The sequence below is a fragment of the Tamandua tetradactyla genome, chromosome 16 (genome assembly GCF_023851605.1).
Source record: "Tamandua tetradactyla isolate mTamTet1 chromosome 16, mTamTet1.pri, whole genome shotgun sequence".
In the NCBI taxonomy this organism is placed as follows: Eukaryota; Metazoa; Chordata; class Mammalia; order Pilosa; family Myrmecophagidae; genus Tamandua; species Tamandua tetradactyla.
In genome coordinates this window covers 33959643-33974235 of record NC_135342.1, presented here as the reverse complement: position 1 = coordinate 33974235, position 14593 = coordinate 33959643, and the positions used below count along the sequence as shown (strand labels likewise).

General features: G+C 38.0%; 1 protein-coding gene across 1 annotated transcript in view; it reads right to left on the bottom strand.

Annotated features, from left to right (window-relative positions):
• The window catches only part of CEP89 (centrosomal protein 89), a 215418-nt gene that overhangs the window by 162627 nt on the left and 38198 nt on the right, over window positions 1-14593 (bottom strand). Inside the window, exon 4 of the mRNA XM_077132246.1 lies at window positions 13463-13649. Within this exon, the coding sequence (XP_076988361.1) occupies window positions 13463-13649 (187 nt within the window). The remainder of the gene's footprint in view (window positions 1-13462; window positions 13650-14593) is intronic.

Below are 14593 nucleotides of genomic sequence, written 5' to 3'. Positions count from 1 at the left end.
TTAGCTAAGGGAATAGAAGTGAAGGCGGTTCTCTAGTGGGTCTATAAGTAATATTACCATATTGAAGGTGAACATGATTGAAAGGGATCGTATACACCTATGTGTCCTACTGATTAATAATACAAATATAAATGAGTTCTTGCATGAACTACTTCAAGGTATAACTCATGTACAAAGAGTGTTTAAGTTCAGGATACAGGGGGAAAATTGCTATTTCATGCTATGGTCTATGTTTAACAGGAGAAGATCTGCAGTAAATAATGGGGGAAGGAACAAGAGTTTTAAGGGGAGATTTAGATTTCCTATTTGGTGGGGGTGTGTTTACTGGTTATCTTTCTCTTGGGAACAATGAAGTTATCTAAAATTGAGAGTGCTGATGGACTGTGGACTTGGGACATTATACATGATGGTCAATGAATGGAGGCGGCTCAAGGATGCCCAAACTGAGAAGTAGATTAGCGAATGATGGTATATACATATGATTGAAAATTGTGCTGCACAGAAAGGAATGAAGCTATGAGGCAGGCAACACTGTGAATGAAACTGTGGGACACTGGGTAAGGCAAAATAAGCAAGAAACAAAAAAACAATTATTGTATGGTCTCCTTTAGAAAATGCTTATAAGAAAACAGGGGCCTAGATTATAAACTCTTATAGCAGTCACATTTAGTCCAGAGTGGTAATTATTATTTCTGGATTTTGAAATTTTATATATATATAAAATTTTTATATGTATAACCTGATATTTAGAGATAAAAACAAAGATGACCCAGTCGGGATTAAGATAATTTAGAATACAGATGTAAGGAAGACATAGTCTGTAGTTTAGACCCTCACCTACTCTTTGAGTTCAAAGGAAGAAAGGTCTATTTTGTCCGGCACCTAAATTTTCTGTAGCACATAATCTAACCCAACCTTTCTGGATAGCTCACTTAAACAAACGAAACACAGGGAGCCCAGAATAAGAATAAGCTTAATGTAATGCCTAGATATATCCTAAAATATATTAAGCAGATAATCAAAAAGTATTGGCAAAGTCCCTTGAGGGATGGGAAAAAAAACATGGAACTGTTAAACTTTACCACCGGGGAAACCCCTGATACTGTGTAAACATTAGGGACACCCATATCAATATGCCAAGCTCTTGATCTTGAGGCTTACTCTTGTGAAGCTTATGTATGCAGTGGAGAAGCTTAGCCCTATCTTTAGGTATGCCTAAAAGTTACTTCTGAAGGACCTCTTTTGTTGCTCAGATGTGGCCTCTTTCTCTCTCCTTCTCTAAGCCCAACTCTGCAAGTGAAATCATTGCCCTCCTCCCTATGTGGGACATGACAACGAAGGGTGAAAGTCTCCCTGGCGGCATGGGAAATTACGTCCAGGGATGAGTCCAACCCTGGTACTGTGGGATCAACAATGCCATCCTGACCAAAAGGGAGAAAAGAAGTGTAAAAAATAAGGTAACAGTGGCTGAGAGAGTTCAAATAGAGTTGAAAGATTACTTGAAGGTCACTCTTACACAAGCTTCAGTTAGACATTGCTACCTATCATAGCTTGCCAAACCCCAAACAAAACCATTCCAGCTGATCCTAAAGAATATGTAGGGCAATATATAAGATTCTACAAAGGTTCCATGCATTAGAGTAACTTTCCAGAAACCTAAAACCTCCAGATGGGTCCCTGTACAAGATAAGTCCTGAAACCTAGAAGGCCCAGCCTCTCCAGAACATCAACTAGTTCCATTCCCTATACCATATTATCGAAACCCCTTTTCAACATGAAAAAATTAGAATGGGCATAGTCCAAATACCCCAAAGAGTGGGACAGACAGAGCAAAGGTGTTGGTGGATTTTTACAGAGAAGGAAGGGTTTCCGTAAACAACAAAAGAGTATGACTGCTGAATCATTATACTGATATTTCTTTTAGTCTCCAGTATCTTAGAGCAGTTAGAAGTAAAAATCTTAAATTGTGGAACTTTAACCCATTTGAAATGTTCTACAACTAACTTTGTTGTGCTGTGCTTTGAAATTTATTGCTTTTTTTGTATATATGCTATTTTTCACAAAAAAGAAAAAAGTCAATTGTGATGATGAAAAATATTTATTCCTTCTAGCGTCCAATGTCCTGGAGCAGTTAGAAGGAAAAAATTTGAGATGATGGTATAGTAGCGCATAACAAACTCTGGGACATGTCCTGTAACTTCCTGATGAAGAGTGCTTTGAAAACTACTGCTTTTTTCCTTCTTTGCTTTGTATATCTATATGTTATATTATACAATAAAAAAGTTAAAAATAAATAAAAATAAAACTGGGGTAAGAGAACTTTTGGGGGTAATGGAAATATTCTATTATCTTGACTGTGGGGATGGTATATTTTTGTCAATACTCATATAACTATATACCTTAAAAGAGTGGATTTTACTTTATGTAAATTGTATCTCAACAAATCTGATTAAAATATTTTTAAAAAATAAAAAAATGATCGTGGTGATGAATACACAGCTATGCGATGATACTGTAAGCCACTGATTGTACACCATGTGTGGAATTTATGTGTGTGAAGATTTGTCAATTTTTTTTAATATTAGTATAAAACAGCTAATAGCATAAAGTGCTTACAAGTTCTGATGCATGTGACAACATGGATGAACCTTAAAGACATCATGTTGAGTAAAATAAACCAGACATAAAAGGATAAATACTGTATGATCTCACTAATATGAAATACCCAAAATATGTAAATTCACAGAGTCAGACAGTAGAATACAGGTTACCAGGAGCCAAGGTGGGTACAGGGAATAGGGAGGTAATGTTTAATGGGTACTGAGCTCCTCTGTGGGATGATAAAAAAGTATTGATAATGGATGGTGGTGATGGTGGCACAATACAGTGAATGTAAATAACATCACTGAAATGTATATTTGAAAGTGGTTAAAATGAGAGGTTTCAGTTATGTATCTATTGCTAGACAAAAAATTTTAAAAACCATACGACTATTGTTCTAGTGTGCTACCTGCCAGAACGCAACACACCAGAGACGGACTGGCTTTCAATAAAAGGGGTTTTATTTAGTTACTGTATAGTTCTTCAGAGGAAAGGCAGATAACTTTCAACTGAGGTTCTTTCTTATGTGGGAAGGCACAGGGTGATCTCTGCTGGCCTTCTCTTCAGGCCTCTGGGTTCCAACAACTTTCCCCAGGGTAATTCCTTTCTGCATCTCCAAAGGCCTGGGCTGAGCTGTGAGGGCTGAGATGAGGTATGCTGAGCTGCTTGGGCTGTGCTACATTGTGCTACATTCATTTAAGCATCAGCCAATTAAATCAAACATCATTCGCTGCAGAAGGCATGCCTCCTAGCTGAATGCAGATGTAATGAGCAACAGATGAGGTTCATGCACCACTGGCTTATGTCCACAGCAATAGAACTAAGGACCTTCACCTAGCCAAGCTGACACCTGAATCTAACTACCACAACTATATAACACAAACTGTGGTCCCTAATCTAGATTATGGACTGAAGTTAATAGTTTAATTATAATAAGATTGTTTCATCAATTGTAATAAAAGTACCACACTAATGCAAAATGCTAATAAACAGGGAAAACCACATGTGTGAGGAGGACTATATGGGAATTCTGTATTTTCTGTATGATTTTTCTGTAAACTTGTGATGTCTCTAATAAAAAAAATAAAAGAGGTGAGAGATTGAAAGCATCCCCCTAAAATAGTGACTAAGACAAGGATGCCCATTGTGCTGGTTTGAAAGGAAGTATGCCCCCTAAGAAAAGCCATGTTTTAATATAAATCCCATTTCTTAAAGGTAGAATAATCCCTAGTCGATACTGTATATTTGAAACTGTAATGAGATCATCTCCCTGGTTGATGTGATTTAGTTAAGAATGGCTGTTAAATTGGATTAGGGGATGACATGTCTCGACCCATTTGAGTGGGTTTTGATTAGTTTCTGAAGTCCTATAAAAGAGGAAACATTTTGGAGAATGAGAGATTCAGAGAGATTCGGAGAGAGCAGAGAATGCTGCAGCACCACGAAGCAGAGAGTCCACCAGCCAGCGACCTTTGGAGATGAAGAAGGAAAACGCCTCCCAGGGAGCTTCATGAAACCAGAAGCCAGGAGAGTAAGCTAGCAGATGACGCCGTGTCTGCCATGTGCCCTTCCAGCTGAGAGAGAAGGCCTGACTGCGTTTGCCATGTGCCTTTCCAGATGAGAGAGAAACCCTGAACTTCATCGGCCTTCTTGAACCAAGGTACCTTTCCCCGGATGCCTTTGATTGGACATTTCTATAGACTTGTTTTAATTGGGACATTTTCTCGGCCTTAGATCTGTAAACTAGCAACTCATTAAATTCCCCTTTTAAAAGCCATTCCATTTCTAGTATATTGTATTCTGGCAGCTAGCAAACTAGAACACCCATTATCACCACTATTATTCAACACTGTTCTAGAAGTTGGAGCTAGAGCAATCACGCAGGAGAAAGGAATAAAAGGCAGCCAAATAGGAAAGGAAGAAGTAAAACTTTCATTATTTGCAGATGACATGAGCCTACATTTGGGAAATCCTGAGAAATCTATGACAAAGCTACTTGAGCTAATAAACAATTTCAGCAAAGTGGCGGGATACAAGATTAATGTACAAAAATCATTAATATTGATTACTGATTATTGATGAGTGATAGATAGCTTCTTGTGTCAACTTGGCCAAGTGATTACACCCAGATTATATCCAGCTACAAGGATATTTTGTGGCTGGTTGATAAACTAGAAGGCTGGTATATTAAATCATCAGTTAATTGACTGCATCTGTGGCTGATTACATCTGTGCTCAACTAAGGATTGTCTCCCACAATGAGATAATCCAATCAGTTAAAGGCATTTAAAGAAGAGACACTCTTTCACTGCTTCTTCAGCCAGCCAGCCTCTCATGTGGAGCCAGTCCAGAACTTTCATTATAGCTGCCACCTTCACAGCCTGCCCTATGGAGTTTGGGCTCTGCCAATCCCATGGTTGCATGAGACACCTTTCTAAATCTCATATCTACAGAACTCATCTGTTGGGTCTGTTTCTATAGAGAATCCTGACTAACACAGCTTGGTACTCGGAGTGGTTCTTGAGAAACAGAATCTTAAAAATGGGTTTGTACAATTGGTTTTCTACTCTGACTAGGCTCAGAGACATTAATAGCTCTGTTTCCAATAATCAAGATGGCACTGACAGTTCATGGGGTGAGCTAGCAAAAGAAATACTCAAAATATCACCATTAGATTCTAACTGTATACTTATATGAGGGAAGGCTCTGAGTGATAATGTTTGCGACATCTTTATGGAGTTTTTTTTAATTAAGAGGTATAATGAGGATGGCTGGTTGTTATTAGACAAGCTGGATACAGTGATAAGGAAAATGATGAGTTGAAGGCTTCAAATTTGCACCTTAAGCACCATATAAATAATGTAAAAGTTTTCATGTTTGCCCTGAAAATCTTATTTTCTGTGGTTGCAGACTTGAGATCTCTGAAAACCAGACACAGAACTGAATTGTGTGAACAGTAATTTTACAGTGTAAACTAAAATCTCAGCCTTGAGCCCCCAATCTAAAGGATAGGCTAAGCCTACTTGAAATTAGGCCTAAGAGTCACCCCCAAGAGAACCTCTTTTGTTGCTCAGATGTGGCCTCTCTCTCTCAGCCAACACAACAAGCAAACTCGCTGACCTCCCCCTCTCTATGTTGAACATGACTCCCAGGGGTGTGGACCTTCCTGGCAACGTGGGCAGAAATCCTAGAATGAGCTGGGACTCAGCATCAAGGGACTGAGAAAACCTCCGAAAAGGGGAAGAGCAAAATGAGACAAAATAGTGTCAATGGCTGAGTGATTCCAGAGTCCAGAGGTTATCCTGAAGGTATTCTTATGCATTAAGTAGGTAGCACCTTTTTAGTTAAGGTGTAATGGAGAGGCTGGAGGAACTGCCTGAAAATGTACAGCTGTGCTCCAGCAGCCATGTTTCTTAAAGATGATTGAATAATACAGTCTTTGCAATGTGCTGTGAGTGTGAAAACCTTGTGTCTGATGCTCCTTTTATCTATCTTATTGACAGACGAGTAAAACATACGGATTAAAAATAAATAATAGGGGGGAAAAAGGTTAAAATAAATTTAGTAGACTGAAATGCTAGTGATCAATGGAAGGGAGGGGTAAGAGGTATGATATGTATGAAGTTTTTTGTTTTTTTTTTTTTCTTTTACTGAATTGATACAAACATTCTAAGAAATGATCATGATGATGAATATACAACCACGTGATGATATTGTGAATTAGTGACTATATATGTAGAATGGAATGATCATATGGCAATAATGTTTGTGTTTGTATGCTGTTTAATAAATTTAAAAAATTAATTCAACAAAAAAAACACCTCAGCCTTACAGGGTGTCTGCTTTTAAAGTAAGGACTCTTATGGGAAAAGAATGGGATCCTGAAACATGGGATGGTGATATATGGCTTGATAATGATTGTGAAGGGGAGACAGGAATCTGCTGAGCCTTTGCTAGATAGACCTGTAATGGACTGCCCTGAGGAAAGAGCTTCCTGCCCTCCAGCCTGCCTTGAGGAAATGGCTTCCCAGTCTCCAGTCTCCCCAGAGGAGGCTGCTACTCAACTTCTACCTAATGAGATTAACCTTTCAGTACCTGCTAACCCTGTATAACCACCTCCCCTGGGGAAACAGCCCTTACTCCTCTGTCTGGAGCGACTAATCCTGTTTCACCAGATGAAACTGCAACGGAATGCCCTGACATAATTAGCTTGAAAGATCTTTCTATTTCTTTTCAAGTCCTCCTACCATCCCTCTTTTCTTCAAGACCTATGACTAGACTAACGTCCCAATAGGCCCCTAAATGTGAGGTACAAAGTGTGATCCATGAAGAGGTATGCTATACTCCAAAAGAACTACATGAGTTTTCCAGTCCATACAGACAGAAATCAAGAGAATATGTGTGGGAATGAATATTAAGGGTATGGGATAATGGTGGAAGGGATATAAAGTTGGATCGGCTGAATTTATTGATATGGGCCCACTAAGCAGATGGAGGTTTTTAAAGAAAAGAGACTCTTTCATTGCTTCTTCAGCCACTGAGTTGCTTCTGTGGAGTCAGTCCAGAATCTTTATTGGAGCCACCCACTTCACAGTCTGCCCTATGGAGTTTGGATTCTTCCATTCCCATGATTTCGTGAGACACTTTTATAAATCTCATATTTACAGATCTCTCCTGTTGGGTCTGTTTCTCTAGGGAACCCTAACACAGGCGGGATACAAGATTAATGTACAAAATTTATTACAAAAATCAGTAATATTTCTGTACACAAGTAATGACCTAACTGAAAAGACAATTAAGGAAAAAATTTCATTCAAAATAGCAACTAAAAGAGTCAAGTATCTAGGAACAAGCTTAACCGGGGATTTAAGGAACTGTACACAGAAAACTACAAAACATTGCTAAAAGAAATAAAAGAAGATCTAAATAGGTGGAAAGCCATTCCAGGCTCATGGATAGGAAGGCTGAATGTTAAAATTTCAATTCTAAGCAAATTGATCTATACATCAACGCAATACCAATCAAAATTGAAGACTTGGAAAAGCTAGTTTTCAAGTTTATTTGAAAGGAAAAGAGATCTCAAATAGCTAAAAGTATCATAAAAAAAATAAAAAGAGTGACATGGGAAGACTAACATTTCCTGACTTTACAGCTTCATATAAAGCCACAATGGTCAAAACAGAATGGGTACTGGCACAAAGACAGAAATATTGATTGGTGGAATCAAATCAAGGGTTTGGAGATAGACCACCAAAAATCTGTGGCCAATGGATCTTTGACAAGGCCCCCAAATCCAATGAACTGGGACAGAACAGTCTTTTCAATAAATAAGCAAGGGAGAAATGGATATCAACAGCCTAAAGAATGAAAGAGGACCCCTAATTTACATCCTATATAAAAATTAATTCAAAATGGATCAAAGAACCAAATATGAGGTAGTACCAAAAACTCCTAGAAGAAAATATAGGGAAACATCTTTAAGATTTAATAATAAGAGATACCTTCTTAAACTTTACACCTAAAGCACAAACAATGAAAGAAGAAATAGATCAATGGGAATTCCTTAAAATTAAAACCTTCTGTGCCTCAAAGGACTCTGTCAAAAAGGTGAAGAGGCAGTCAACTCAATGGGAGAAAATATTTGGAAACTACATATCAGACAAAAGTTTGATATCCTGTGTAGATAAAGAAATTACACAATTGACAACAAAAGAACAAATAACCCAATTATACAATGGGCAAAGGATATGAACAGCAAATACAAGTGGCTAAAACGCACATAAAGAGACGCTCATCTTCATTAGCTGTAAGGGAAATGCAAATCAAGACAACAATGAGATATCACCTCACACCTGCAAGAATGGCTGCTATTAAACAGAAAACTACAAATGTTGGAGAGGATGTGAAGAATTGGGACACATTCATCGTTGGTGGGAATATATGATACAGCCACTGTGGAAGACAGTTTGGCATTTTATCAGAAAACTAAATATTGAGTTGCTCTATTACCTGGCAGTACCAATTCTTGGTATAAACCCAGATGAGCTGAAAGCAGTGACACAAACATTTGCACACTGATGTTCATAGTGACACTATTTACAATTGCCAAAACAATCTAACTGCCCATCAAAAGATGAGTGTATAAAGAAAGTGTGGTATATACGGATGATGGAATATTATGCAGCATTAAGATGAAATGAGGTCCGGAAGCATTTGATAGCCTGCATGAACCATGAGGATATAATGCTGAGTGAAATAAAACAGACACAAAAGGATAGATACTGTATGACTTCGCTATTATGACTCTGGCAATCTCAGAGGTGTACAATGTAGAATATAGGGATGTAGCAGTACACAGAAGCTAGAGCTGGGTGAATGGCTATGCGATGATGTTGAACATAAATGTAAGGGAATGGATAAAAGGGAAGGTAGTTCATTAGCGGGGTATAAGTAACATTGCCATATTGAGGTGAATAGGATTGAAAGGGGTTATATAGAGTTATGTATCCCATTGATTAACTGTACAATTATAAATAAGTTCCTGCATGAACTACTTCAAAGATTTGATCTTGTACAAAGAGTCAACAATAGAGGGTTATCGGGGGAAAACTAATACTGCATGCTATGGCCTATAGTTAACAATAAGACATCAATAGTATCATAGCAATAGCAGGGGTAAGTAATTAGATGGGGGTGAGGGACAAGTGTTAAGGGGAAGTTTATATTTGGTATTTGGTGAGGCTGGGCTTATTGGTTCTTTTCCTCTTTGGACCAATGAAAATTGTCTAAAATTGAAGAATGCTGATAATTGTACAACTAAGTGGGGACACATTAGAAATGGATTATTTATTTTGGACATTATCCATGATACCCAATAGATGTAATGGGCAGAAGGGGACAATGACTGAGAAGCAGAATGGTGAATTGCTATGTACATGCATGACAGAATATTGTGTGGCTACGAAAAAGGAATGAAGTCGTGAGGCACACAACAAAGTAAATGAACCTTAGGGACATTGTGTTGTGCAAAATAAGCCAGAAACAAACAAAAAAAATATTGTATGGTCTCTTTTAGAAAATACTTTTAAGAAAATTGGAACCTAGACTTTAAGCTCTTATGGCCGTCACACTTAGTCCAGAGTTGTAGGTGTATTTCTAGATTCTGAGATGCTGCACTATATGTGTACAAAGTGAGATTTCTCTGGAACTTTGTGTACCTCTGTGACACGTGAGACTCAGAGCTAGAGTTCTGCAACTCTGAAAGTCAGCATTGCTACATACGACAAATGTTAAAGTAACTGAAAAAGAGCTTAGGCTTCAATTAAAGATAAAAATGAAGCCAATTTGGTTGGGACTGAGGTAAATCAGAATACAGGGCAAAGGACGAGAGTGTACATATTTTAGAGCTTCACCTATAGTATGAGAGCAAAGGCAGAGAGGTTTATTGTGTCTGGGGCCTAAATCTTCTGTAACACACAATCTAAATCAAACTGCCTGGATAACAACCCAAATACATGGAGCCTAGAACAGGAACGAGGCCTTGTAATTCTGTATAGCTTACTGTAATACCCAGAAACATACCAGACTATGGTGGGCTGTTAATTAAAAAGTATTGGCAGAGTCCCTTGAGAGACTGGAGGAAAAATATGGACCTATTAAACTTTCCCACTGGGGAAATCCCTGGCACTCTCAACCATTAGGAACTCCAAAGAAAATAGACCAGGCCCTTCATTTTGAGGCTTGCCCTTATGAAAGTCATTTCTGAAGTGAAGAAGCTAAGACCACCTATAATTATGCCTAAGGGTTGATTCCAGGAACCCTCTTTTGTGGCTTAAATGTGGCCTCTTTCTTTACCCTCCTCACTACCTGGGACATGACATCCAGGGGTGAAAGTCTCCCTGACAATGTGGGACATGACTCCCAGGGATGAGCCTGGCCCTGGCACCATGGGATCAACAATGCCTTCTGGACAAAAAGCAAGAAAAGAAATGTAACAAAAGAAGGTATCAGCAGCTAAGAGAGTTCAAATGGAGTTGAGAGGCTATTCTGGAGGCATATACTCTCATAAAGGGTTAAGCTAGATACGCTAATTGGCAAAACGTGACCAACATCATTCCTCTTAACCCTAGGGCTTTATCTGAGATTTTACAAAACTTTCACGCACTAAGATCACTTTTCAGAAACCTAAAACCTTCAGATGGTTCCTAGGTCAAATAAATCCTGAAACCCAGAGGTGCCAGTCCCTCAAAGAACATCAACCAGTTCCATCCCCCATCCCATAATGGTGACATCACCTTTCAACACGAAAAAGTTAGAATGCGCAGGTCCAAATGTCCCTAAAGATTGGGAGAAGGATCAAAAGAAGCGTTATGACACAGAATTTATCAAATGAATTTGACTACTGAACCATTCATTATATTGATATTTCTTTTTAATCTCCAGTGTCTTGGAGCATCTGGAAGGAAAAACCTGAAATTATGTGTGCTGGTCTGAAATGATATATGTACCCTAGAAAAGCCATGTTTTAATCCTAATCCCATTTTGTAAAAGCAGTCATTTCTTTTAATCCTTATTTAGTACTGTATACCTGAAACTATAATTAGATCATCTCCCTGGGGATGTGATTTAATCAAGAATGGTTGTTAAAATGGATTGGGTAGAGGCATGTCTCCACCCATTTGGGTGGGTCTTGATTAGTTTCTGAAGTCCTATAAAAGAGGAAACACTTTGAAGAATGAGCGATTCAGAGAGAACAGAGTAGAATGACATAGCCACGAGAAGCAGAGTCTACCAGCCAGCGACCTTTGGAGATGAAGAAGGAAAATGTCTTCCAGGGAGCTTCAAGAAACAGGAAGCCAGGAAAGGAAGCTAGCAGATGATGCTGTGTTCACCATGTGCTCTTCCAGATAAGAGAGAAACCCTGACTGTGTTCACCATGTGCCCTTTCACTTGAGAGAGAAACCCTGAACTTCATTGGCCTTATTGAACCAAGATAGCTTTCCCTGGATGCCTTTGATTAGACATTCCTATAGACTTGCTTTAATTGGGACATTTTCTCGGCCTTAGAACTGTAAACTAGCAACTGATTAAATTCCCCTTTTTAAAAGTTCATTCCATTTCTGGTATATTGCATTTTGGCAGTTAGCAAACTAGAACATTACGGAATTGTAACCCATATCAAACTTTGAAATCTGTTCGATAACTGCTTGTTAAAATGTACTTTGAAACTTACTGCTTTTTTATATATATGTTATATTTCACAATAAAAAATGGTAAAAAATAATAATAATAAAATAAAACACTTATTTAAAAAATAACTGCAATGCTTAATGAAAAACCAAAGAGGCAGAATGATTCGTTAACTATGGTGACCTTAATGTAATTAAAATACAAAAATAAAAACAGTACTAAACTTGTTTACTAGCAGTTATATGCAGTAAAACAGTAAAAACAGAGACTTTTACAAAGCACTCCAGATCCATGAGGCTATGTACTTTAAGGAAGGAAAGGGGATGGAAGGGCAAAGATGATTTCAAATGTATAAAGTTTTATTTCTTTTATTAAAAAAAAAAAAGGAAGCAAAGAAAGAAAACATCAATAACTGTTCATTCTAGAGCTTAGAAACACCATGCTATATTATTATCTACTTTACAATTTTTAAAATAAGAAATTTCCCCTTGTTGCATATGGGTCACACAGCCACTATGAAGAACTTCCCTAAAAAGATAAAATGTCTGTCCATCTGATAGCAAAGGAGGCTTATAAGTCACAGTACAGTAGTCTCTTTCTTCTGAGGGAAACGTGGGAGCAAGCTTTACTTTCGAACATTTAAGTGACACGTCTCCATCTGCAACACCAGTTTAAAATAACCAGACAGAAGGTACACACTGGAGGTACAACTTTAGGTGTCTCAGAGACCTGCCAGCAGCACCTCCTTCAGGGTCCAGTCAGAAGCCTGCCTGTTCCAGCACTCCTTCCTGAACAGAAACTTAATTCTGCATGCTTAAGTCTATGTTAGAAAGTGATATTACTAGGTGAAGTACTCGTAGAAGAATTCTCGGAGTCCATTTAAAACGTGAACCAATACGGTAGAGTGGAGGATAATCAGTATGAATACAGTCTGAGGCTGTGAATCTAAACAAGCCTATACAGCCACACTGAATAACACGTCATGCTGATGGTGAGAAACAAAGAAAGGAAAAAGAAATTACAGTGCTATCTTTCGCCAGGAAAGAATGGCTCTATCCCACTACCGAAACCCTGGGAATACAGTTTACAACAGGATTAGCAGAACAACTGGACAGTGGTGAAGTAAAGCTCCTTCAACCCTGATGCCCACCCCCCTTTATGATAGCATGATGAATGGAACATACCTCACAGAGCTCTTGGGATGACGAGAAAAGATAAATGCACGAGAAAAGATAAATATAAAAGCTTGAAACAGAGCCCAACATGTGGTAAGCACTCAAAGAATGTTAGCTATTATTAAGAGGCAATTTATGATATTCCTCTTGTCAGGTCCAAATTTGAAGAAAGGTTGCAACATGCAGACTGATTCTGGAAAAGTGATAGGAAAAAGAACAATGAGACTACTAGAACTGGGTGAAAAATCTATGTTAAGAACAAGAAGACAATTAGCTTTGCCTTGGAAAGATTAGTCCTTAAAAGAAAAAGGAAGAAATTTAAATTTTAGACTAGCCAGATTGAAAATGAGGTTGGACATATTAAATAAAAAATCAACCACAAACAAAGGCTCACAAAGGTAGAGCACAGACAAGAAAGTCCTTACTAATGTACTCTACACAATTTACTGTAAAGTGAATGTCAAGGTATAGAAGAAACTTTTGAATGTGAAAAATACCTGATTGCGGTGTGGTATAGCATACACAGCATTGCTGTGACCTCCCTCTTCTTCTTTCCGAGCACAGGCATCTCCCAGCTCCTTGTAGCTGGATGACAAGGACGTATTAATGTTCTCTTCTTCCCCATAGTTCAGCGTTTCAAAGGATGGTAAAGAGGTTCTTCCCATCTCACTCTGCCAATTTGGTCTATATTAGAACATCAAGAGCAAATTGATCATTCAAATAGAGTTGAGAGGCTACTCTGGAGGTCACTTTTACACAAACTTCAGTTAGATATTGCTATTATCATAACTTGCCAAACCCCAACCAAAACCATTACTGCCAATCCTAAAGAATATGTAGGGCATTATATAAGATTCTACAAAAGTTCCATGTACCAGGGTAACTGTTCAGAAACCTATAACCTCCAGATGGGTTCCTGGACCAGATAAGTCCTGAAATGCAGAGGGACCAGCCTTTCCAGAACAACAACTAGTTTCATCCCCCTATCCCATATTACCAACAGCCCCTTCTAACATGAAAAAGTTAGAATGGCCATAGCCCAAATACCCCTAAAGAGTGAGAGAAAGATGAAAGGTGATGGTGGAGTTATACAGAGAAGGTCAGGTTTAACAAATGAGTATGAGGGCTAAATCAGTATACTGATATTTCTTTTAGTCTCCAGTACCTTAGAGCACCTAGAAATAAAAACCTAAAATTGTGGAACTGTACAAAAAAAAAAGAGCAAACTGATCAATAAATAATCAGTTGATACTTCACACTGGTAACATATACATCACTAAAGCATTTCCCCCAACCCTTATCATAAGCATATTATAACTACATTACAAAAATATCTAGACACTAAATGATTAAACCACCCACTATACCATCTTGATGCATACTTAACGTTTTTTTTACTTTTTCCCTATGTTTTTACAGTTATCATCACTATGTACATATACAATTTGTCATGATTTCATAGTCAACATTTTTAAAGTTAGGAATCAAGCAGATATGCCACCACAGTCAGCCATTCCCCTTACATAGGATTTTCCCAAGTTCACTATTGTAAATAACTAACTCTGTAATGAACATTTTTGTGCAGATAAGCTGTTCTGTATTTAGGAGTAATTTTATAAAACAAACAC